This window comes from Miscanthus floridulus, chromosome 2 (genome assembly GCF_019320115.1).
Source record: "Miscanthus floridulus cultivar M001 chromosome 2, ASM1932011v1, whole genome shotgun sequence".
Classification (NCBI taxonomy): domain Eukaryota; kingdom Viridiplantae; phylum Streptophyta; class Magnoliopsida; order Poales; family Poaceae; genus Miscanthus; species Miscanthus floridulus.
Window position 1 is genome coordinate 149,802,447 of NC_089581.1, and position 23,664 is coordinate 149,826,110.

General features: G+C 46.6%; 1 protein-coding gene and 1 pseudogene across 1 annotated transcript; both read right to left on the reverse strand.

Moving 5' to 3' along the window:
• Positions 1-6,781: 6,781 nt before the first annotated feature.
• Positions 6,782-7,180, reverse strand: LOC136537253 (3-ketoacyl-CoA synthase 6-like). The gene has a single exon (XM_066529291.1). It carries the CDS (start codon positions 7,178-7,180, stop codon positions 6,782-6,784), a length of 399 nt encoding a protein of 132 aa, XP_066385388.1.
• A 7,552-nt stretch (positions 7,181-14,732) lies between these two features.
• Positions 14,733-22,246, reverse strand: LOC136532818 (BRCT domain-containing protein At4g02110-like; annotated as a pseudogene).
• Positions 22,247-23,664: the final 1,418 nt, after the last annotated feature.

Genomic DNA, 23,664 nt, shown 5'->3' on the forward strand with positions numbered 1-23,664 from the left:
GAAGTGACTTGATACATCTGGGATTATTCAAACTTGATGAATGGAATCAAGTCACATGCTCAAGATGGCTATGCTCAAGTGAAAAGATCAACATCAACATGTTAGCACCCTTACTTGATGAAGATTGGAAAGGACGGCATCAATTCAAAAGAACAACTCAAGTGGTACAAATTCATATTTCCGTTTATCTTGAGTTTAATAGGTATGCTGTACTATTAAGAGGGATGCATTATGTTGATAGATAATGTTTCATAAGTGCTCAAGCCAACCTATGTGAGTTTTGTGTATTTGAGCGACAAAAGTGCTAACTGATCACTTGCTGGTCTAGCAATACCGGACGTGTCCGGTATTTGTAAAGTAGCTGTAAACCTGTTGTTCTCGGATTGGTTCGTCGGGAGTTCCGACGCAGGTCGGGAGTTCCGACGGTCGGGAGTCCCGGCATGGGTCGGGAGTTCCGACGTGTCGCACTTCAACTGACTTGGAAGGTTCACTGTCCTGGTCATACCGGACGTGTCCGGTATGGATGACCAGAGGCCAACGGCTAGTTTTCAAAAGCCGTAAGAGTCGGGAGTTCCGACGTAAGTCGGGAGTTCCGACGGTCGGGAGTTCCGACATGTGTCGGGAGTTCCGACACCTCACTAACTTTAACTCAGTTACATGTTTTTCAAAATTACTGAGGGTCGGGGGTTCTGACTTGAGTCGGGAGTTCCGACGGTCGGAAGTCCCGGCATTCTTCGGGAGTTCCGACACCTCACAACTTCACTGTAACTTAGTTACCGTTGGCGCAGTGTGAGTCATACCGGACGTGTCCGGTATGCATACCGGACATGTCCGGTATTGCAACGGCTATAAAACGGCTAGTTTTTCAAGGGGGCTATAAATACCCCCAAGCCTCCACCTTTGGAGGCTGCTGATTCTGCTGTGATAGACACACGTTTTTGAGCCTTGCCAACTCTCCTAAACCCTCTCTTAGTGAGTGTGTGATCCAAATTGCAAAATCAATTTGTGGGTTGAGAAAGAATTTGAAAAAGAGAGCAAGCCACCACTTGAGCACTTGTGCATATTGTCAATCTCGTGATTCGCATTTGTTACTCTTGGACTCTTCGGTCCTAGACGGCTAGGCGTCGCCGAAGAGCAACCGAGAGATTGTGGTTGCTTCGGAAAGTTTGTAACGGTCGATTCCGCCGCCTCGGAATCATTTAGTGGAAGGAGGAAAAGGAGTTGGAAAAGACTCCGGCTAGAGTGACCTTCATGGTACCCTCTAGGGCTGACCTTCGCTGGGTCGCCCGCAGCCCCCTCAACGGAGAGTAGGACTCGAACGAGTCCGAACTTCGGTAAAACAAATATCGTGTCTTAATTCGCATTTCATTTGATATTTGTGTTGCTCTAGCTGTGCTGCAGGTTCTCTGTGTATATTGTCATCTCCATTAGGTGCCTGCAGTTTGGTTTGAAGATAGAAATCGAAAGGAGCAAGTTCGGGGCTGATCTGCAGAAATCGTGTATACCGGACACGTCCGGTATTCATACCGGACACGTCCGGTATTTCCTGCCTCCACTGAAAATATTTATTCTCTGTTCTAACTTGGTGTTGCAGGGTTGTAGCTTCTAGATATATTCTTTATACCTTGTTTACTTTGTGGCTAACTTGTGAGGGGTGGTAGTACTCTTGATTTGGAGTTTCCATTTTGGAAACTCCCTCTTTCTAATTGTTTCCGTATTTAAAGGTGTTAATTTTCAGAAACGCCTATTCACCCCCCTCTAGGCGGCATCCTAGGTCCTTTCAGCGTGTCCTTCCTCTGGACATTCGGTTGAATCGGCCACGTCAAGAAGACGAAGCTAGTCCTCACCAAGCTGAAGGACAGGAGCACACCTATGGTACTCCTGGGCTACGAGAAAGGTACCAAGGCGTACCGGCTCTATGACCCACGTGGAGGCAAGGTGGTTGTCTCGCGTGGCGTCGTGTTCGACGAGATGGTGGCCTGGGACTGGGACAGTCCAGGCACAAGGGAAGCTGACGGCTTCACCAGCACCTTCGTCGTTGAGCACTTGGTCATCCACGGTGGTGGAGATGTTGGAGAGGAGGTGCCGACCACTCCAGCAACATAGCCGAGCTCTCCTGGGGCGGTGCCGAGTACTCTGGGAGGAGTGCTGAGCACTCCAAGAGTGGTGCCAAGCGGTCCTACAGTGATGCCGACCACTCAAGGACGGCCGTCGAACGCTCCCGTAGCAGAGCCGAGAGGTCTTGCAGTGGTACCGACCACTCTAAGACTGGTGCCGAGCACTCCTGCAGTGGTGCCGACCACTCCAGGTGTGGTGACGAGCGGTCCAGGAGTAGTGCCAAGCACTGTAGCCGGGGTGCCGAGCACTTCAGGTGTTGTGCCGACCACTTTGGTGGAACAGGGTACTCCATCGACACCGATCAAGTTCGCCTCACCTCCAAGCCACATCACTAAGTTCGTGGATGCCTTCCACGATGGTGAGGAGCTACGGTTCCACAGGCTGGACGACATCATCGGCGTCATAGGGTCCTCAGGCCTAGCGGAGCGGCTGCTCAATGACCCAGAGCTGTTTCTCGTCAGTGCAGAGGAACCACCCACATTCGCATTGGGCGAGCGCGATGCAAATTGGCGACGGACGATGCTGCAGGAAATGAAGGCGATCGAGAAAAACGAGACTTGGGAGCTCATTGATCCACCTCCAGGATGCCATCTGATTGGCCTGAAGTGGGTGTACAAGGTCAAACGGGATGAGCGCGGCGCCATTGTTAAGCACAAGGCATGCCTCGTCGTCCGAGGCTTTGTCCAGCGCAAGGGCATTGACTTCGAGGAAGTCTTTGCGCCGATAGCGTGCATGGAGTCTATCCGACTATTGCTGGCTTTAGCAGCAGCGAAAGACTAGCGCGTCCATCACCTGGATGTAAAATTGGCCTTCTTCAACAGCGAGCTAGCAGAGACGATCTTTGTCATGCAGCCTCCGGGTTTTGCCTTCAAGGGAGTGGAGCACAGGGTGCTCCAACTGTGCAACGCGCTCAACAGGTCGCGACAAGCCCCACAAGCGTGGAACGCCAAGCTTGACGTCACGCTGGGCTTGCTTGGGTTCACGTGGTGCGCAACCGAGATCGTTGTCGGCGTGTATGTGGTTGACTTGATCATCACCGGCGTGCGTGTGGAGGACATCAACAACTTCAAGCGTGAGATGGCAACTCATTTTCGAATGAGCGATCTCGGCGCGCTCTCCTACTACCTCGGCATCGAGGTGAGATAGGGGAAGGAAGCGCTCACGCTCGGTCAGAGTGCATACGCCTTGAAGTTATTGGAGCAGAGCGGCATGGCTGAGTGCAAGCCGTGCGAGACTCCGATGGAGGAACGGCTGAAGCTGATGAAGGCCAGTACCGCGGCGAAGGTAGATACAATACTCTACCGGAGCATCATCGGCGGCCTACGCTATCTAGTCCACATGAGGCCGAACATTGTGTTTGTCGTGGGCTATGTCAGCCGTTTCATAGAGGATCCCCGAGAGGATCACTAGGCTACGGTAAAGTGGCTGCTGCGCTACGTCAAGGGGGCGGTGAATCAGGGTATCGTCTTCCCTAAGACCGGCAGAAGTGGGCTTCAGCTCAATGTGTTTAGCGATGTAGACATGGCGAGGACATCGATGGACGGCGGAGCACCTCTAACGTGCTCGTCTTCCTCGGGTTGGCTCTAATCTTATGGCTATCGCTGAAACAGAAGGTGGTGGTGCTGTCCACGTGCGAGGCAGAGTATGTGACGACGGCCACAGCAACGTGCCAAGCTGTGTGGCTGCGCTGGCTGCTGGCCGAGCTGACCAGTGTGGAAGCTCACCCACCAGCACTAATGGTGGGCAACCAGCCCGCCATTGCCTTCGCGAAGAATCCGGTTCTCCACGACTGGAGCAAGCATATCGACGTCAAGTTCCACTTCCTCAGGGACTGTGTCGATGGAGGGCAGATCGTCATTGAGTTCGTCAAAATTGGTCGGCAACTCACGAACGTCCTCACCAAGCCGCTCAGCCATCTTCGGTTCACGGAGCTGAAGAAGATGATAGGCATGTTGGAGGTTCTTGGGTTAGCAGCAGGGTTAGGAGAAGAATTGTTAAGTAATCTGCTGCTCTCCTCTGTACGGTGCGGCAGGGGCAGGCGTCAAAAGGGCTCCCGTGCTGCTGCACTGTAGCCGTTGCAGGGGCAGACGCTGAAAGGCTCACCTACTGCACTATAGCCACAGCAGGGGCAGACGCCAAAGTCAGCCCTGCTGTCATATCTAGTCACTGTAGCAGCGTGGCAACCTGACATATCCATCTAGTAGGATTAGATGGGTAGAGTTGTATATATAACTTCCCACTGTAACTCAGTAAAGTGAGCGAGTTTAGTTTTACTATCTCCTTTGCAGAGCTCCGGCCAACGCTGATGGTTGTGCTGTGTGTACGCTCTGTTCTTTCTTTCTTCTTCTACCTCTAACCATAGCGTGTGATCGGCAACGCCGGTGGACAAACGAGGGACTACGGTTACCGGTAACACAGCTATAGAGCGCGCCGTGCATTGATGGAAAGCATGGGCACTAAAGAGTGGAGGGGACGGACAGCCGTAGTGAAGTGTTTTTGAGCCGATCGATCATGTGAAGGGAGCGTTGTGTGTGTCAACCAATGGTATGATGGAACTCATGTGAACAGCATCTGATCTGAACAATGCAGATGCATGCAGTCGTCTTGCATTGGCTCCCTCATCACAAAGAGCATATGACTCCAACACTTTGTCCCCCGGGCCCCGGCCTCATCTTCTTTTAATTTACACATGATACATGCATGTGGCGTAGAGGTTATTCCGTTATGCTGACCCGCTTGCACGCCATGTAGCATTTTTATTATCATCAGGGAGGCTAGCCACACGATGACACGATTGATTTAATTTACCCGATACCAAATGGAGGAAGCGACCGGTTCTCTACTGCTTCCAAATTTAAGCCGATATAAATTGTTTATTTTAGATAATTTTATACATTTTAACCAAAAGGTTTGACATATCCATTCTGTAAGAACTCTTTTTTTTATAATATAACAATATCATGTACATATGATCATATAAAACATTAGGTATTTACAATAAATATTAGTTCAACAATTTGGAAAGTCCTCCTAAGGGTGTCAATAAGCTCGTGAGGCAGTAAAGCAAGGCTCCTAACATGTCAATTAGGTACACTAACTAATGCCAAGACTTAGCTTAAATTTTCAAGTTCCCATCCATATTTGTTCATTTACGTTCCCGGCTATCCTGGTCCTGATCTCGTTTTCGGTAATCAAATATAGAAACAAACATAGTTAAGGGGTTTTCTTGTCTGTTTTTGTCCATTTTCATACATACCGAAGTAGTCTACCTTCATAAACTTTGATATTCATTTATTGTAAATAGTGATTATGAGGTTTAATTATTAATATCTTGCCTATCACCATCACATTCTAGAACTCACTTCAAGCTCTACCACCAATCTTGACTGTGGTAGATTTCAATGAACGTTTATGTCATCATAGTATTTAGGAGTGGAGTCTACAATCTAAAATAGTTATTTTAAATAAAATACAAAAGAATATTTAATAAAATATGCAATAAGCATGACATCATGAACTTATAATATAGATTCATGATGTTACGAAACATAGGTCACAACAAGAGCCACCATAATTTCAACAAAATACATATTAAAGATCCACAAAAGTGCCATGCAATAGGAAAAATAAATGGATCTAGATGAAAAATAGAACAATTCATTAAAAGTGTATATATTAGAGTATCTGTATACATAATGTGTTAGAAAATGAACAAAGAAAAAAGTGTAGATTAATATAATTATTTTTCATTAGTGGTAGCTATCAAATATTAACATTTGGTAGTTATGCGTTCTAAGATTTTAGCTCGCACGGGAGCATGAGTTCATGTGTACTAGTTTGGTTGATGCCTAACTTTGTCACAACCAAGGTACGACAAAGTGTGGCCAACAATTTGATGCTATATTTGTGATAAAGTTTGGCATCAAAATGACTACATGATATTTGGGACAAATGTCTAGGTGTCGGAACTAAACATACACACACAAAAAAAAAGAGATGTGTTGCATGTAAATTTATACATAAACCAAACATGCCCAAAGTTCATAAACTCTAATTTTATACATATACTTGAATACTTGCATCTATTAAACTGTTAGCCCATGTTAGAGTCCGGGTCGTCGAATTAGTATAGACCTGATTTATGTGATCTAATAGTACATGCTATATGTAGTAGTAGCAAAATGGGACAAACGTGAAGAAACGGCAGTCTTGGACGCTGCTTCTACTCACACAAGCATAATAGTACGGCCATAACGGTAGGGTACTTTAATTCTTCACACTGGATATATTTAGAGGCTTTTATCCGTGTGCCATTAAAAAAGTTTACAATTACGCACAAGTCATTAAAAAAGTTAAGCTTCCACGAGTGCTATCGTTCTGAACTTCTTTGATCTACAAGCCATTCTGTCTGTATTCTTTTCGTTTTTTACCGTTTGGCAGCCCTAACATATGGGCCCAGTCAGTGCAAACATCCAAAATACACTTCTCTTGTCCTATCCTCTTGCTTCTTTATCTCTCTGTCTAGTGGGGCCAAACTATCAACGACCGGCTCCACCTTCCTCCTTGCCGCGCGCCAGCCTCGTGCCACGCCGATGCCAGGGTGGAGCTTGCTCACTCGTGGCCGCATCGGGGCAGAGCTACCCTCCACGCGCACCCGTGGCGGCTAGGGCGGAGCTCCCACCAGAGCACGCTCGCGGCGGCCGGTCTTGGCGAGCAGGTCGTCGATGGCGGAGAAGATGACGAGCTCGGCCTCGGTGTGGGAGGACTCAAGGTCACGCGACGGCGGGATGTAGTGCTGCACGTATGGCAGACACGTCTCCTCCCCGAGCCCAGACCCCTCTAGCAGCCACGTCATGAACTGGACACTGCGCTCGTCGAAGCCCGGCCACACGCAGGAGTGCTCCAAGAACATCGCGAACGGGACGCGGCAGTTGGGTTTGGTGCGGAAGCACGCGAAGTCCACCAGGTACACCGCGCGTGGCCGGAGCATCAGGTACAGGGGCTTCAGCCGCTTGAGCTGCACCGAGGAGCCGCAGTGGAGGAGGGCGTGGGGAGGCGGCATCCGTGACGCATGGGTGGTCTCCACCAGGCGCGCGAGACGGTGGCTGCATCAAGCTTTACCGGGACGCGTGCAAGACGATGACCGCCTCAGGCACAGCTAGTGTAACACCCCTGGTGTTACAAGCTTGCTTAGCACCGAGATTTATGTCCGAGAGAAATTAGCCAAACAAGTTTTTGAGTTTTAAAAATTTATTACGCACATGAAATGATAAACAAAATTTATGTGACTCACTTTTGTGGTTTAGAAAAATCAAAATAAATAGTGTTAACTAGTGCTCTTGGGAGCTCAAAAATCCAATTTGACGTTAAGATAAGCTCTTTTCGTTAAGTTAGCAAACACTTAAACTATTGTTAAAATACCATTTTTGGTAAATTAGATTGAGCAAAATAGTTAAATGGTGCTTAAATATTTTGCTCCTATGGGTTAGTATAAGGTATGGACTATTGCATGAAGTATTTGTTGGTTGAAGTTAATAAGGTTTAGATATATTAAAAATTACGATAAAAGAGTTAATGGTTACTTAGCCCCAACTAAAATCCTTAACTTTTCTAAGTACGTAAAAATAGTAAGACAATGCTATTTTGACATTTAATTTCTAACAAAAATATTTAAACACTAGCTGCATATTTTGGTAGTGTTGATTGCATCAAAGTGAGTGCTTGAGCATGGCATATGTCGAAGTTGTGTTGGATGTCACGTTGCTCTCGTAAAAATTGCCCAAACCTCCTTAGAACACATTGTAACCGTGTTGTGGTGCTCTGTTCGTGAACCGGTACTTCAGTGACGAGTCTATGTTGGCACACTTTTAGCGACTTATCTAGTTGCTCTCGGGTCATGGCGATTGCTCTGCTAGATAGTAGGTATGGTTGGCTTTAGGTAAGTGAAACTGGTTGAACCTTAGTCTAGTTAATCAGCAGCTTTTGCTTCACTTTAAAATTCAGGCACGTCACAGCTTTGTGCTGTCTGGCGCCGTGCGCGTGGCCGACCCGCGTCGCTGCACGGTTGTGTCGTGCGCGCGCGCGTGGCCGCGCACCGGCTGGCCATGGTCGCCATGGCCTTGCCATGGCTTGGCCGCTCTGGCCGCACCGCTAGGCTGCCGGTCCGCTCTGCACCCGACCGCCCCTACCACCACGACTGCCGCTGCCTCCACGCCCGCCCCGTGTCAACACCGCTACCGCTACCTTCGCATCGCCACGCTACGCGCCTACCGCTGTGTTGCGCCGAGGGCCCGCCTTGACGCTACGCGCACAAGACCGTGTCGCCGTCGCCTTGCCATTTATGGCACTGCGGTGCCTGGGCCACGTCGACAGTGAGCACGTGGCCGTTGGCTAGCGCTTGGCCGTGGGCCGCCCTAGTCGTGCCAATCGTGTCCCGCCAAGCACGCACATGCTGAGCCTCTGACCGAGTCCCCACCACCTCCTGTCCGCTCACTTCTCCCTGTCTGCCTCTCTACTGCCGCTGCTGCTGCATCGAGCCATAGCGTCTAGACACGAGAGGACGCCTTCCATTAATTTGTTGCGCCCACCGCTCCGCCCTCACGTCCCCTCTCTAGCCGTCCCCACCCCGCTTTAATTGTGCCTCAGCCGAGCCTCAATTTTAGAGCTTCGCCCCGCCACCGCGCCGTTAAGATCCGTCACCGCCCGCGCCATGGCCAGTCCTCTCCACTTAGTCCCGCGTCGAATTGGCTGCACCAATAGCTCCGCCTTGAGCACCTCTACGCCGTGCGCATGCTAGTCGCAGCTCTAGTACCACCTTCTCGCCGCTGACATGACTGTGCGTTTGTGATTCATCATTCACCTCATAGCGCGCACATGACCAGCCTTGCTCGGGTCATCTCCGGCCAAGCCGACACCTCGGTTAGATCACTAGTGAGTTGTCGTTCCTCACCCGCTACCCCTATAGCCTTGTTGTTGTGTGGCTCAATAGAATATCGTCGCCATTGCTATAGGGTGCCTATCGTCATGGATAGGTCCTTCTATGACGTCCCGGCTCATGCAACCGCCACCCATCGCCTCGCACCGACCCCTTGGTGAGATTCGGCCTCTTAGCTAGGTTAGCATGGGTCCCGGGTGGCCGGCGCTGTCGCCTGTGCCACCGCTCGTCACGCTAGAGCGCGTGGGGGAGGCAAGGCCACAATGTTGTAAAGAGGAGAGAGTGCAAGGGTCTTTTTACATAGGTGCTGTCTTTAGGAATAGTAACGTGGACTGTGGGTTGTTTTGTTCAGAGTCCAGAGACACTTTTGCTAATATGCCAGTGCGCACACGACCTCCTTGCCGTGGGCCGCATCCACGCGTGGGCCGCGCCTTGCGTGGTCCACGTTGGGCCGGATTCGGTTATCTTTTTCAGGAAAAATAGAAATAGCTTTTTATTTTTATTTCTGAGCTAAACTTTGATAATTAATATAAAATGAGATAGATGTTCAAAAATTATGAAACTTATTTTGTTAGGTTCCTAAAATCATGATCTATCTGCGAGTATATTTTGTTCACATAGTATTATAATTTTTTAGGAGTTATCTAATTAATTTAAGATGTTTAATATTGTAAGATATAAACTTATATGAATTGTTGTGATAAATTGGTGATAGTGTTTGCTCTGAAAGTTTCAAAGTAAATTCCTCATATTATTAGGTGCTCACTATAATTTTTGTAGCTCCATAATAATTAGTTTGCTAAGGTAGCTAAATGAACCCTAGTTCAAAAATATATGTTTAATCAATAAAATACCGAAACACCTTGGGATTTTAGAACTAAAACATTTTTCTGAAGACAAAGCATTACTTGGTGATCTGGATACGTAGCCTAGCACATTAGTTATTAGAGCTATCTCGTCAGCTTGCGAGGCGTAATCGTATTTCTAAGAGTTTCAATTTCTATTGATTATTTACATCTCTGCATTGCATTCACGTATATCATAATAGGAATAACGATGGATCATGGAGTTGACTGAAGTAGCAAAAAAGATGATGCCTTGATGATTGTGTCACTATGATGGAATGTTAACTTTTGATTATATCTTACCCAGGCAAGCCTCGGTGCATAACACATATTATTCTACACTTTATCTTATGTTTGTGCATTAAGTTTTAAGGAGTTAAATGAAAACCACTTGCATATATATATATCCTTATCCTATGAGTCCTACTAGTATGTCAGGATCGTGTAGATTGCTATGCTATAGAATCTGGTAGAAGTCGAGTGATTACCTGTCACTCGCGAGAGATAGGAAAGATATTATTATGTTATTATATTACTATCACCTAGAATATATATGAATGATAATTGGAGACCGGGCGAAATGGTACTTTGGATCTGGTCTTGGTTAGCGAGGCTCGGATTGTACTTGTTACGCCTGTATTGATCGAGGACCGTCTATTGCTATGGATGGTAGTCAGCTCATAGACTTATTATGCTGAGCACATACTTGCTTATGAGAGCGGGAAGACTCGTTACACTCTTGTCGTGGGTTCCGGCTCTTTCTGGACCGACTGATTGATGGAGGGGAAAGGTGGAGGTCTAAGCTTCATACTGAGACCGGGTCTCAAGTGTGGGGGCTTGGAGTCCAAGTTTGGACGGGGACCTGGACCCCGTGATAGGAGTGAAATGGGTTGGTCTTGTTTGTGCCTGGGGTACAAACGGGGCGTGTGTTTTGGGGTACCCAGCTGAGATACATTGGTTCGCGAATCGCTGTTTCTGTGAGATGCTACCGACTTGGCTATGGTCTAGCGTCGTAGTGAGAACTGGAATATAAAAGATGATAGAATGGTTCTGATTGCTTACCACCTACTTGAAAGTAGCATAGACGCTTACATAGAATGGTTAGTTAATGAACTAATGATGACTGCTAATGAAGTTGAATATAAGCACACATGTTTAGTAATGCTTCCGTAGATGCAATAACCCATAAGCCAGATAGCCTTCCATATCTCTTTTATTTTTTTCCTGTCGGATAAGTCTTGCTGAGTACAATCAGGTATTCAGGGTTTTATTCTCCCTGTTGCAGGTGATCAAAGGATACATAGAGCTGACCCTTATGTGAAAACGTCCTGGTGGGCTCAGAGAGGATTCCTTTCACGCTACGAACGTAGTGTTAATTTATAATCCTTACGAAAGGTTTTTATAAGAAAAAATGTAAAATCTGCTAGCAACTTTTGTATAAAAATGTCCACTATGTTAATGCTCCACCATGTCCTTAAATTAATCCTGCTTCCTCTGTAACTCTGATAACATTGTTATATTCCGCTGTTATAATAAATTGAGGTAATATTCTGGTACTGTAATAAAGTGACGTAAGAAATGACTTAAGAATGTTGTAAGCTTTATTCTCTCATTTATGATCCTGATGGAAAAATATAGATTTTCGAGTTCTCCCTTAGGGTGTACTCGACGGAACTGCGTAGTTTAGTGTCCTTTCTTGGGTACTTAGTGTCTAATAGAAGACAAGTGCTCCTGGGAGACATTAGATTAGATGGTTCTGCCATAAGCTGGCAGCTGCGCCTGTGGAGGGCCATCCAGGCCGGTAGTGGCAGCGTAGTTGGGCATGATGCGATGCTCGGCAGCGGCCGCGTCGGTGCAAGGCAGCGTGAAGCAGTTAACATGCTCTTCGGCAATTGCGCGATGTCGCCGGTATCAGCAACGTGGACAGCAGCGCGATGCCTTCTCGTGTTCGTGCTCACCGTGTCGCACGATTGCCAGTTGAGGGGATGCGAGCCGGGGCTCATTGCTCTGGGCGTTGGCGTCTCCGCGTCCCCATCGACCTCGGCCTTGGCCTCCTGCACCGCTGAGGCTCGCCGCCACGCCAAGCCGGGAGCCAACAACACCGTCTGCGACCTCGTCAAGCCGACGTTCGAGTCTACGGCCGCACCACCTCGAGCACTCGGGACAGCAACAAGGGTGGAGAACGAGGCCTCATTCAACTGAGGAGACCCATCATACTATGATTGTGACGCACGCATCGGATTCCACTCCGTTCCAGCGGGAGGCAGCGGCTTGTAGTGGTGGCTGGAGGGAGGGAGGGAGGAGCTCTCAGGAGTCAGGAGGCAGCACATGGGCGCCATGACAGCAAGGGATTTATAGCCTGTACAGTACTTGCCTTGATGCCTTTCCCTTGCCTGTTACACTGACGATGAGGCTGTTTTTCTTTTCTTTTCCTGTTCAGAGCTTTTGGTCGCACATGACAGCGGCGTGACTGCCACTGTCCAACAGTCTTGTTATCATAGGTCGCTCGTGACAAAGAATATTATTGGTTAATAATGCTATACTAACAATAATATAGGAGCAACGGACTATAATGTTTCGAGATGACGCGTTACAAAATATGGTTCCATGCCCATTTCCACAGTGAGTGAAGTGAACTAGAGGTTCGTTAAACATGGGCCATGGCGGCCCAAGCCCACGGCGATGGCCCTGATTTGCTCCATGCCGCACAGGGAAGGAAGACGACCTTGCACATGCTCCCGTATGCAGGCGGATGGCCCTCACCTAGCGACGGTCGGAAACGGTCGGAAAACCTCTCGACCATTTTCTACTTTTACATTTGAATACGAAAACGAAAGCGAAAGTGGTAAAGCCGGACACAAAAACGAATACGAACTTACGGAATATCGAGGATTTCGAAAACAAACTAATTCGAGCGGAATTATATCGAAAACGGTCGGTATACGAAATATTGACCTGTTGGACCAAGTGCATAATAATTAACAAGTGAATAATAATTAAAAAGTCCTACAACTTTTTTAAAAAGTATCTCCATTCGACACCATGTAAGGAAGGTATTATTTTTCTAGGCAACAAGCGCTTGTACGCAATTTAATATAGTGTTGAAACTTTGTTTAAATTTTTAAACATCTTAAGGACCTCAAATGAAAAAATTGAAAACTAGAAAGTTGTAGATCTTGTCGAGAGCTATAATTTTCATATAGAAATCATCTTCATCCGAGATCGTATGAAAAAGATACAATTTTTCTAAGATTAAACTTCTAGTGTGCCAAATTTGGTTTAAACCGAATTTCGAAACCGAATTTCGAATTCGGGATATTTCGAATTAAAAGTAGAAAAGTAGAAAACGGTCGAAAAAATGTCTATACCGTTTTCGTTCCGATTTTGAATTTGGTGTTCTGAATTTTGAACCGAATTCGAATTTGTCCGAAAATACGAATTCGATCGAATTAAACATAGAAAACGATGCGGTTCGGTACGGGATATTTCCGTACCGTTTTCGGCCGGCAAACCAGGAAAACTGGATAGGAAAACGAGTGAATGTCTGAATGCAGGAACCAGTTTTTTTTTTTTTTTTGTGTGTGTGTGGTGTGGGGGGGGGGGCGTGGCGGAACGAAAACCGACAGGTCGATGCAAATTCCGTTCCCGGCCCGGCCTGGGCTCAGCACCAAGTTGTGCCAAAATTATTATTGCCTGCTGCTCTGTTCCGTTGGGCTGTTCCAGCGGGCGGGCGCGCATGCCTGCGCTCCGGGCCAGAACCATCTTTACTGCCCCCCTTTTCTGCCTCCTCTTCAATAACCGGGATGAGAGCAGAGCAGCGAGTGGGAATGGAGTGCAAACTGCAAATGGAAGGGAAGGATCGCACCATCTTTTTTATCCGTGGCGTTCCTTCGCGTCGTCACATGCGCCGGGCGGACCGGCGGGGGGAGAGTCCACTGATGGCTGCACCGGCTTTCCTGGGCAGCCGCTTTGAGTGCGGCCGAGCCAAGGGATGAGGGTGAGGATGATCGATCGGCAGACCAGACCAGATGGAGACGATGGCTCGCGGTCGCGGCGCCCGGAAGAAACAAGAAAGAAAGCCTGGTGTGGTGCCCAACTGCCGCATCGGTGGGAAGAATGCAGTGCAGCCGGTCCATCGCTTTGGTGCCAAACCACCTGCCCGCTTCCCTTTGTTGGGATCGACGTCGACGATCGTCTCGCGGCTGCTCCGTTCTTCCTTCGCTTGCTTCCAAAGCCAAGTCGTTGTGCCCGGCTCCATCGGGGAGGCGGATTGGACGGGGAGGGTTTCCCGAATCGGGCGAGCGGCGTGCGCTTGTGCTCGTGCGGTCTCATGATGGCGCGCCCGGATTCGGATGAAAAGGCCAAGGCTGTTGAAAGCGAGGAGAGCGGTAATCATGAGACCGTGTGACGAACTGCGTCCCGGGTTCCCGGCCCTCTGCATCTGCAGCCTGTGTAGTGCAGGGACACCGGACACGCCTGACGCCACAGTGCCCCCCGCCGCGTAGCGCAGACGTGTCGCCGCCGTATTGGCACTGCTCTGGTTCTCTTCCAGATTTATATATTTTTTAATAAATAATAATATAATGGAATGTCCCTTTTCAGAAAAAAAAAAGTTTAAAAGGATAGAGTCAAAGTGGCCCAGGCCAGAGGTCCAAGCTAGCGCCCAGCCCACAAGTTTGTACTGGCTGTTCAGGTGTTCTCGGCCCAACGCACATGCATGCAGTCGTCTGTCTGGACTTCTGGAGAAAGCCTTACACAACGAAAACAGACAGAAACGCTCCGTATAAAAGCCTTACAAAATGAGAACAGACAGCAGAAGCATGAATTCATGACGAAAGAAATGCTGAGCCAGCATTTCCGAAAACACACAATGTCTCCAATTATTAGTGCATTATTCTGTTCAATAATAAATAAACGAAGGGTGTGCGATTAATCCACGGTACATAGAAAGACCACCTTCGCCTGGATCCTCCTCTAGCCTTGCGTTCAGTGCCTCTAGTAGTACGCTTCGTCTTGGATTTGGGTACGGCGCACTTGGGGCACAGCCAGTCGTCATCGGGGACAGCGTCCAGCGGAGGGTCGCAGCAATCGATGTGCATACCGATCCCACAACCGATCTCACCGTCCTCGTCGCCACAGATCAGCATCACGTCTCCCCGGTCCTTGTGGCCGCACACCGAGCAACTTAGGTCCTCTGGATCGTCCTCGTCGTCCTCCGACACTTCTGACTTAACCGTGGCCATCTCTTGCTGGTTCTTCATGAGTTTCTCAAGGGACTTGCTGGCCACGTGCTTCGTCTTGAAGAGAACATGCCGGTCGAGGGGCTGGCCAGGCTTGCAGACGTACTCAACCAGATAATCCGCGCTGACACAGGGAATACCGTGACCGATGAACTCCTGAACCCATGCGTCTGCTCTTGGTATGGTCTCTGATACTACGGCGAAGTCAACCCCGGAGTCTAGGAATCGAGTGTATGGCGGCGATGTTGCTAAAATGACACCATCACCCGCTTTTACTGCACGCTTTATTGTGTCCTGCCAAGAAGAGAAACTCTAGATTTAGAAAATGCGAAACAAAGTCAAACCCCAAAGTATATAAGATAATAGGCGATTGACCTATAGTGCGACGACCCTAGTTTCCTCAGGCACCTTAGTGTCACAAGGTTGTTGTCAAATGAGTTGACTATAAGCAAAGAATTATTACCACAGTTGGTGATATGAGCTGTCCATAGACAACGATCTGCATTCCGTAGAAGGCACCATGACCCATCTGCTGCCTTATATTTCGCCATTTTCTGGGAGCGTCAAAGCTGATTGTCTCTCCATCATTAAAGCCTGTACCAAACCATTCAAATGGTTCTTCATCCACGAACTTGCCAGCCTCAATGCACGAGGTCAAGTACTCTCTCTTGAGTATCCACCCAATTGGAGAAAGAAGCTGTGAGCATTCAGGTTTTGTGAAAAGACAACTTTGCCACACAATCTCAAAGTACGATAAAATTTTGATATAATAAACTAGCAAATAAAGTTAATATGTTCAAGTAAGCCATATCCACATCCATATCTTTCACTGATAAATGGTCATATAATTAATGTTAATAAGTACTTTAAGATGTAAAGTTTGTAAAGTCTTTTTTTGAAACAAGAAAGTTTGTAAACTCTTAGTAACCTACATCATAGTCCTAACCTGCCTGCTGCAGCAGCTGCAAAGAACTTCTCGGTTCTCCTCAGAGGGTCTGGAGCGATGAAATGTGTTGCTTGGTATGACCAATGATGTGAATCCCTACAAACTCGTCCTTTCAAGCGTCTAAGTATTGAGCGACAATCCCTTCTCTGCTGACGATTTCCACTTAAAATAAATAATGCAGGTTCACTCATGATCAAGGCTCCAGATTCACTTCTTTTTTCCCCTTTGGTGCTTACTGAGCACAAGTGTGCTTTCATTCATTGATTTTGCATCAGATATGGAACACAAACTGCCAGTTCTATTTGGTTTAGAGTTGAGATCACTACAGCCTAGTCTGTTCTCCTTTTCAAGAGCTGAAGTCAGAGCTTTATTTCTTTTGGTGCTTCTCAACTTAGAATTGTATGGTCCTTGCTTGTCTATCGTGCAAGAATCTTGGCAAAACAGTCCAGATACCTCTCTCCTCACATCCTTATTGGACTTCTCGGAGTCTGGATTAGCAGTTACTTTGTTGATATTGCATGAAATCCCTTCGGTTCTCTTTGATGAAAAAGCTTTTGTTTCAGATGTAATGGCACTACCAATTTTGCCAAACTTGCCACCAGACTTGTCTTCTACAGTTTTTATTTTCCTCTTGGCAGCTGCATTCCTAATTCTGGCATTTGATACGGTCTTGGGAGAAAGTGTTTCACAGTCATTAACATTTCCATGACTAGAAATCTTTTTAGGCCAATCTTCATCTTCAACATTGCCTGAGGGAAACCAGTCATCAAACAATGAACCAGCAGCCACTGTCTCAGTTTTGACCATTAATGTATCGTTGCTCATGTTGGTGTCAGATTTCCATGACCTCTTCGCAGCTCTATTCCGTACTCTGGAATTTGGTATTTTCTTAGGTGAATTTCTTTGTTGTTCATCAGCATTTTCAGTATCAAGATTTTTTGGGGGGGTTATCTTGATATTTTCTTGAGACATCACTTTACTGAACTCCAAACTAGAACCTACCCGTGCATCATCTATCTTGGTGCAAGCACTCCGTGTCCTCTTTGCAACAGTCTCTGTCACACTACAAATCGGTGCTTTCTTTGGAGGATTTGTTTTGAGTTCAGCTGCACATGCTGCGCTGTAGCCATTTTTAGAGACTGGATCAACATGCTCATGATGAATCACTTTGGCAAGCGAGGATTCAGGAACAACTTTCTTATCACAGTTGATAACTGACCCTTCAGACTCAATATTAGCACTCCGATGCCTCTTGACACCAGCATTCCTTCTTATAGTAGCTGGTGCTTTCTTTGAATAACTCGTTTCAACCTGGACATTCCTAGAAGTGTCTTGAAATTGTTTTGTGCTTTCTTTCACAGTGGCATCAGACACCACCTTCTCAAGTTCAGAATTTGATGCCACTGCCACTTCATTACCATTCACTTTGACTGGATCGGCTATCCTGTTGCCAGCATTTCCATAAGAGGGCACAACTTGTGAATTACTTGAACTGTGTACAGATTTTTCATGTGCCTGATCCTTTGTGCAGGCATTTCCTATCTCATTCAATGCATTACCACTAGTTTGTGTACTTTCCCCATCCTTATTCTGAAACTGAAAGCCTGCACTTGTTTTTCCATCTTGAACAGTGGCTGAAGAACTCATGGTGCATTTACTTTCTGCCGTTGCTTTGAATGACATTCTTGCTTTCCGTAAAGATTTTACGTTCTTATCACTTGATGAATATTCAGGAAGCTTGATTCCACTGATGGGACCACCATGCTTGAGAGAAGTCTTCATAGATCTTGTTTGTCTGCTTGTAGAAAAGCTAGAGTGTTGCTTTCCCAAATTAACAGCATTAGCTTCAACTAGATTTATCCTTTCAGATGAAACATTTGCTGTTTCAGATGCATCACTCAGTCTACTCACAAATGCAGAATCTAAAGGACCAGTTTCTGACACCAGATCTTTCTTTTGCAAATTTAAGCTAGCTGGGGAGACTAAGCTCTTCCTTTTCTGAGCATATGCACCATCTAGTCCATCCTCACTCTTAGTGTTTTCATTGCCTTCAATGCTCTGAACATCAGCATGTTCAACAACCTTTTGGTGTCCCGTTTCTAATGTAGAAATATTGGGGTAACCTCTCAGTGTGCTTTCTTCAGCCCTCTGAGGTGATGCCATATGGTTAACTGAATGCCCTTCCTGTAAAAATGACTTCCGAGAGGCCTTTTTATCATTACTTGTGTTCTTGATGTTGTTGGACATGGAATCACCGCCAGGTTTTGGATTGGACTCATGATTGTTGAGCTTGGCATCAGCATTTAACTGATCAGCTGCTGCGATATGAATATCTGAGGGTCCATCCTTCTTCTGATGTTGCCATCTGTCAAACTTTTGATGAATCAAGCTCATCCACAGACTGATTTCCTCTCAAAGGGCTGGTCAATAAGACTTCAGCAACATCGGTTTGATCATGACTGGCAGAATATTTTCCAGAAACATGATCTGTATGGCCTTTTAGAATACCCAGGGTCCCATTTAAGGTATCTACATGATGATTTCTAAAAACAGTCATTTTGCTTGTGCTTGGAGGACCTAGAACACCACTTGCAAGGTCCTGAGTCCTTGCACCAACATATTTTTCTTTAACTTCCTGCAGATTCGGGCTATTCGTGTTCCTTACTATATCTCTCTTTTCACCAGAAGATTGAATGGGTGCAAGTATATCAGCTTTAGCAGAACTTGCCAATAAACGAGAGTCAGGACTGTCTTGGCCTGTAATATCATGTGTCTTGCTGTCTGCATCTTCTATATTCATGATATGAACAGAAGGACTTTGAATGGGTGCAAAGACATCAACCTTAGCAAAAACTGCAACCATAGAGTTGGCACTGCTTTAGCCTCTAATATCAAGTGTCTTGGTGTTTGCATCTTCTGTACTTATGATATGAACAGGAGTGTTCAAATTCCTTCCTGCCACTACCTCTCTGTTACCACTGTGAATGATAGATGGTCACTTTGATAAATCGACAGGCTTGGTAAAAGTTTCCTCGTAATTTTTCAGTTGAAAAACGCACCTGACACTGGGCCTATTGTTCAATAACCTTGGATCTGATGCTTCTGCTTCATGTTCAGAGTCAATGGCTTGTGCATCCATTAACTCTAGCTCCCAACCACTGTGGAATTAGTTTTCAATGCATTCTATTAAATTGTTATACCGGGACGGGACCAGATCTTACTGGGATTTTAAAAAAATACCAGGAAATTCAAAGAGAAAACAGAGAACAAGTACTGCAATTATACTTACCTTTTGCTATAATCACTGACTGGGAGAATTTTACATGCCTTTAAGCTGAAATAATGAAGAGGGTGAATCAAAACATAAGCAGTCCGATTAACATATTGGCTTTCTATTAAATCAGGAAAGGTGGTTTTGGAAATACCAGTCTTCTAACCACCGGTGATTAACAAGTTTGATGTTCACCTTTTTCGCAACCTCATACTTGTCACCTAGCATTATATGGAAAATCAAGGTATGAAATTCAACCGCACATAACAAAACTATCTAGTATCATGGTATACGCATAGTCAAAGAAATAAATGACCAAAAACAGACATCTCATAGACATAATGATTATGTTGTTGGATTACTTCGCTGAAGTTTTTTTGGATGCTTTCTAACATCAAATAACATCTGGACATAAGTTACAAATTTCCTCCAGTATCACAAAAATACAAAACATGGTTCATAAGGTTAAACCTTTGTATGTTTCACATAAAAATTAAACAGGAGAAAGGTCCAAACTGTTATGGAACCAATGAATTCTACAACCAAAAACACAAATGATGAGCTATAAATGTACATTATGGACAAACTTAGAAACATAGCTCCATTACTAATTAGATACAAGACTCTTAACTAATGTTTAGAATCATTTATTAGAAAGAGCATTGTGCATCTCACATTAAAGTAGATGAAACCAATACAAGGATAGCTTTGTTTAGTCCTGCCGTTGGATATTTGTACCCAGTCCCCAGATACATACCCATGTGCAATGGGGAGGGCATGGGTATAAATCGATCTACCAATTAGGGTATGGGTATACCCACAGATTATCCATTTGTCCATTTTTTATCCATAGCTCAGCTGCTTCTCTTGATATTTGTGAGCGGCTGAGCACCATTGGTTCCTGAAACTGGGACAATCTGTTTCTACATTTTCTTGGTCGCCTATGTTGAAGTATATAAGTCAATCCCCCCCTTTCCCTATCAGCTTAACCTTAGCTTTGGATTTGGGCGTGGGTGGCCAACGCATACCCCCGTAACACCCCCCCCCCCCTCCCCCACCCACCCACCCACCACCACCACCACACACACACAAACACACACAAATGTTAGGCCTAGGTTTGGTAGACAAGTACAGAAACTACATGAGAGGAAAGAGCAACAGGTGAAATGCTTGTTATAACAAAATTCAGCATAATATCTATATGTATTGCACGGTTTGACTGATAAAAGAAACAACACACCTTCGAATTTATAACAAATAAGATGAGTGACCGCATTTGCTATTAAAGGTTTTGAGAACCGTGCTCCCATCAAGGAAACCATTTTCTGCATCAAAACATTAAAGGGCGTACCCAGTGCAGAGAGCTCCCGCTCTGTGCGGGGTCTGGGGAAGGGTGTTAGTGGCAAGCCTTACCCTCGCCTGTGCAATGCGAGGAGACCGCGACTTGAACCCGGGACCTTCCAGTCACAGGCAGTAAGACTCTACTGCTTGCACCAAAAACGCCCTTCTCTGCGTCAAAACATTATAGGAGAATAAAGTCCCAAGCACAACTACAGTACCCAAGAGCTTCTGCGTGAACACACCACATTAGTTTCTTATTTGAATGCAGAATGTAAAAAAAAATGCAAGTAACGTTTTGTGTCTACTCCTTCCGGTTCCAAAAAGGTGGCATTTTTTAGTTCTGTTTCTGTGCAGTCAAACTGTATAAACTTTGGATGTGGATATATCCTATTATTTGAAATGGTTACAATCATAACCATATTGATAAAACTGGGAGGGTGCTACCATCGTGTCTTCGCGATAGCTTTTTTGGTAACCGTCAAGCATATAAGCAATGATTGAGCACCCGGTATTCCCTTCAAATGTCTCATCGGCCAATACATAACCTGGAAAATGCTGAACACAATTGGTCACAAAACTAAACCGTGGCTCTGATGAAGAAACGGGAGCACAAGTGCCCGAGCAATTAGCAGCAAAAGCTGACCCTATCAGCATCAGCAAGCACCCCGTGATCCAAGCTGTCCTCCACCCACAGCCCGTTGACGACCTTCTTCCCTTGCGCCCGCGCGGCCACGCACGTCGGGTCATCCTGCGAAGAAGAATTAAATCAGAGCCCCGTCCCCCACCCAAGCTTGCCAAGACACAGAGGAACCAATTTGCAAACCAAACTCACGTAGATGCGGTTCCCCACGACCACGTGTGTGCACCCATTGCCCGACGGCCCGGCGTCGGCGCCGCCGCGCCGCACCATCTCCGACCGGTACTGCACACGGAACGACGGACGCCGTCGGAACTTTATCAGCCAGATCGTCGCGTCCCGCAGCCAAACTGGGGCTACGAAAGCAAAATGCGAGGACGAGGCGCGGGGTGCCACGCACGCACCTGGGACGCGTCATCGCTGTTGAATCCGACCAGCAAGAAGCGGACGCTGTCGAACAGGTGCTCGTCGCCGATGTCGTCGTCCGTGCCAGGCGAGGCCATGGTGGGCAGTGAAACAACGGGATCTAGAGGGGTGTGGAATGGAATCTTTAGGATTTGGGATTGGGGATTGTTCTTGCTCGAGCTGCGCGCGCGGCTTACCGGAGATGGGAAATCTCGAGAGGTCACTAGGTCAGGAGAGAAAAATCAAATGCGGATCTCTGTTTCGGAGGGAAATGAAACTAATCTTTTGGCCCGGGAGGTATACCTTTTGGTAATGGGCCTTATTTTTCTTCTGTTCTTTGGACGGGTGGGCTCAGGTCTGTTTGGACTCGATAGACACCACAAAATCTAAAATATGTTCAGTACCATTATGGAATTGTGGTCATGTACTGCTGGACACCGCACTATTAATTAAAATATTCATTTTTGTGGTTCGGAAGAGAGAAAGGGCGGTGAGTAGACCATATTGTCCCCGCGAGTCGTCTTCCACCTCCATCAAGGCATAAACTAGCATGACCTTGACCAAGGTTGTACGGACTGTTGTGAACCAGAGATGATCGCGCTAGGCAATTGAGTGCAATCTGATCAACCCAAGCCCAAGCAGTGAGATGTGAGCAGGGAGGATACGCACCCTTTGAACATCCTCGAGGAACTGGATGACGAAGTTCAGAGTTGGGTGGAGTTGATCTTCCTCCTTCGGCATATGCTTGATGGTAACGATGGCATAGTCTTCGTGGTCACACGGCGTTTCGCCTCCAAGTGCTACTCTACCGCGCGCTGTGCGGTTCCAGCCATGCTCCATCACAAGATCGGCGACGAGGAAAGGGTTGAGGTTAACCGGGAAGTTTGCCATGGAGTCGTCGTCGCTCCCAGTGGCAGCAGCAGGATTGGGGTTTTCTGAGGGCTGCGGACCTATTGGATGATCTTGCTGCAACTGTTCACCAATTAGGGGAGGTGAAGGGTCTGTAACTCCGGCGTGGGAACCGAGGCGCTTGTTCTAGGGGGAGGACATGTTTCCCGAGGGGATCTTCGAGAACGTTGGGAGCAGGATTTTCGGCCTCCAGATTAGCTTGGTTTGGGCTTTAGGCCCCGTTCGCGTGCCCTTAAACCCGGCTTGATCCGCTTCTTTTTTCATCCGAAATAGTGTTTTTCTCTCACAAATTACTCCAGATTCATCCAGATTTCTCTAAAATTCCTCAAGCGAACGGTCCTACGTTTATTCATATGCCCACAGTTGAAACGTAGGCACACCGCACTTTGGATCTGTAGGAAGTGTAACTGTGGCCCAATAAAAAATAGCAGAACACGTCGCGGCCCAGTCCAAAGAGTTTGAATTTGAATTTGGATAAAGGCTCTAATCAAGGGAACCCGCCATGATGATCGGCTTGATGATTGGCGTAGCAGATGGATCTCCCCGGAGGCCCGGAGGTCAGATCTCGCCGGAGAGCAGGAAGAAGGACGAGAATCAAAGATCCAACGACCTCTAAAACCAACCGAAGGATCAATTTGGCTAGTGAATGCGCCAAAAGATAGTGGTTGAAAGTGGAAACCTGACTTTGAGTGGATATTGAATAATTTTATTGGCAAAACGAACATGATTTTGAGAATTCTCACTTTTTGGCCGCCCGCTTGGATGATTTGAAGAGAACGATAGTCCATTCTTTCTCTTGTTCAATCTCCAGGCACACATTTTTTTTGCTCCCAGTGGGGAGTACAATTGTTCCAGAGATGAAAATACACATTGAAACACGAACTGATAACACATCGGAACTTGTAAATCCAGAAACCCACTTGCTTGGAGAAAACTAGGAAGCGAAAATGATTGTTGCTTAAGAAATTGACATGAAATCCAAGGCACGACCGCCACGTCAGTGAGGAACAGAATGGGC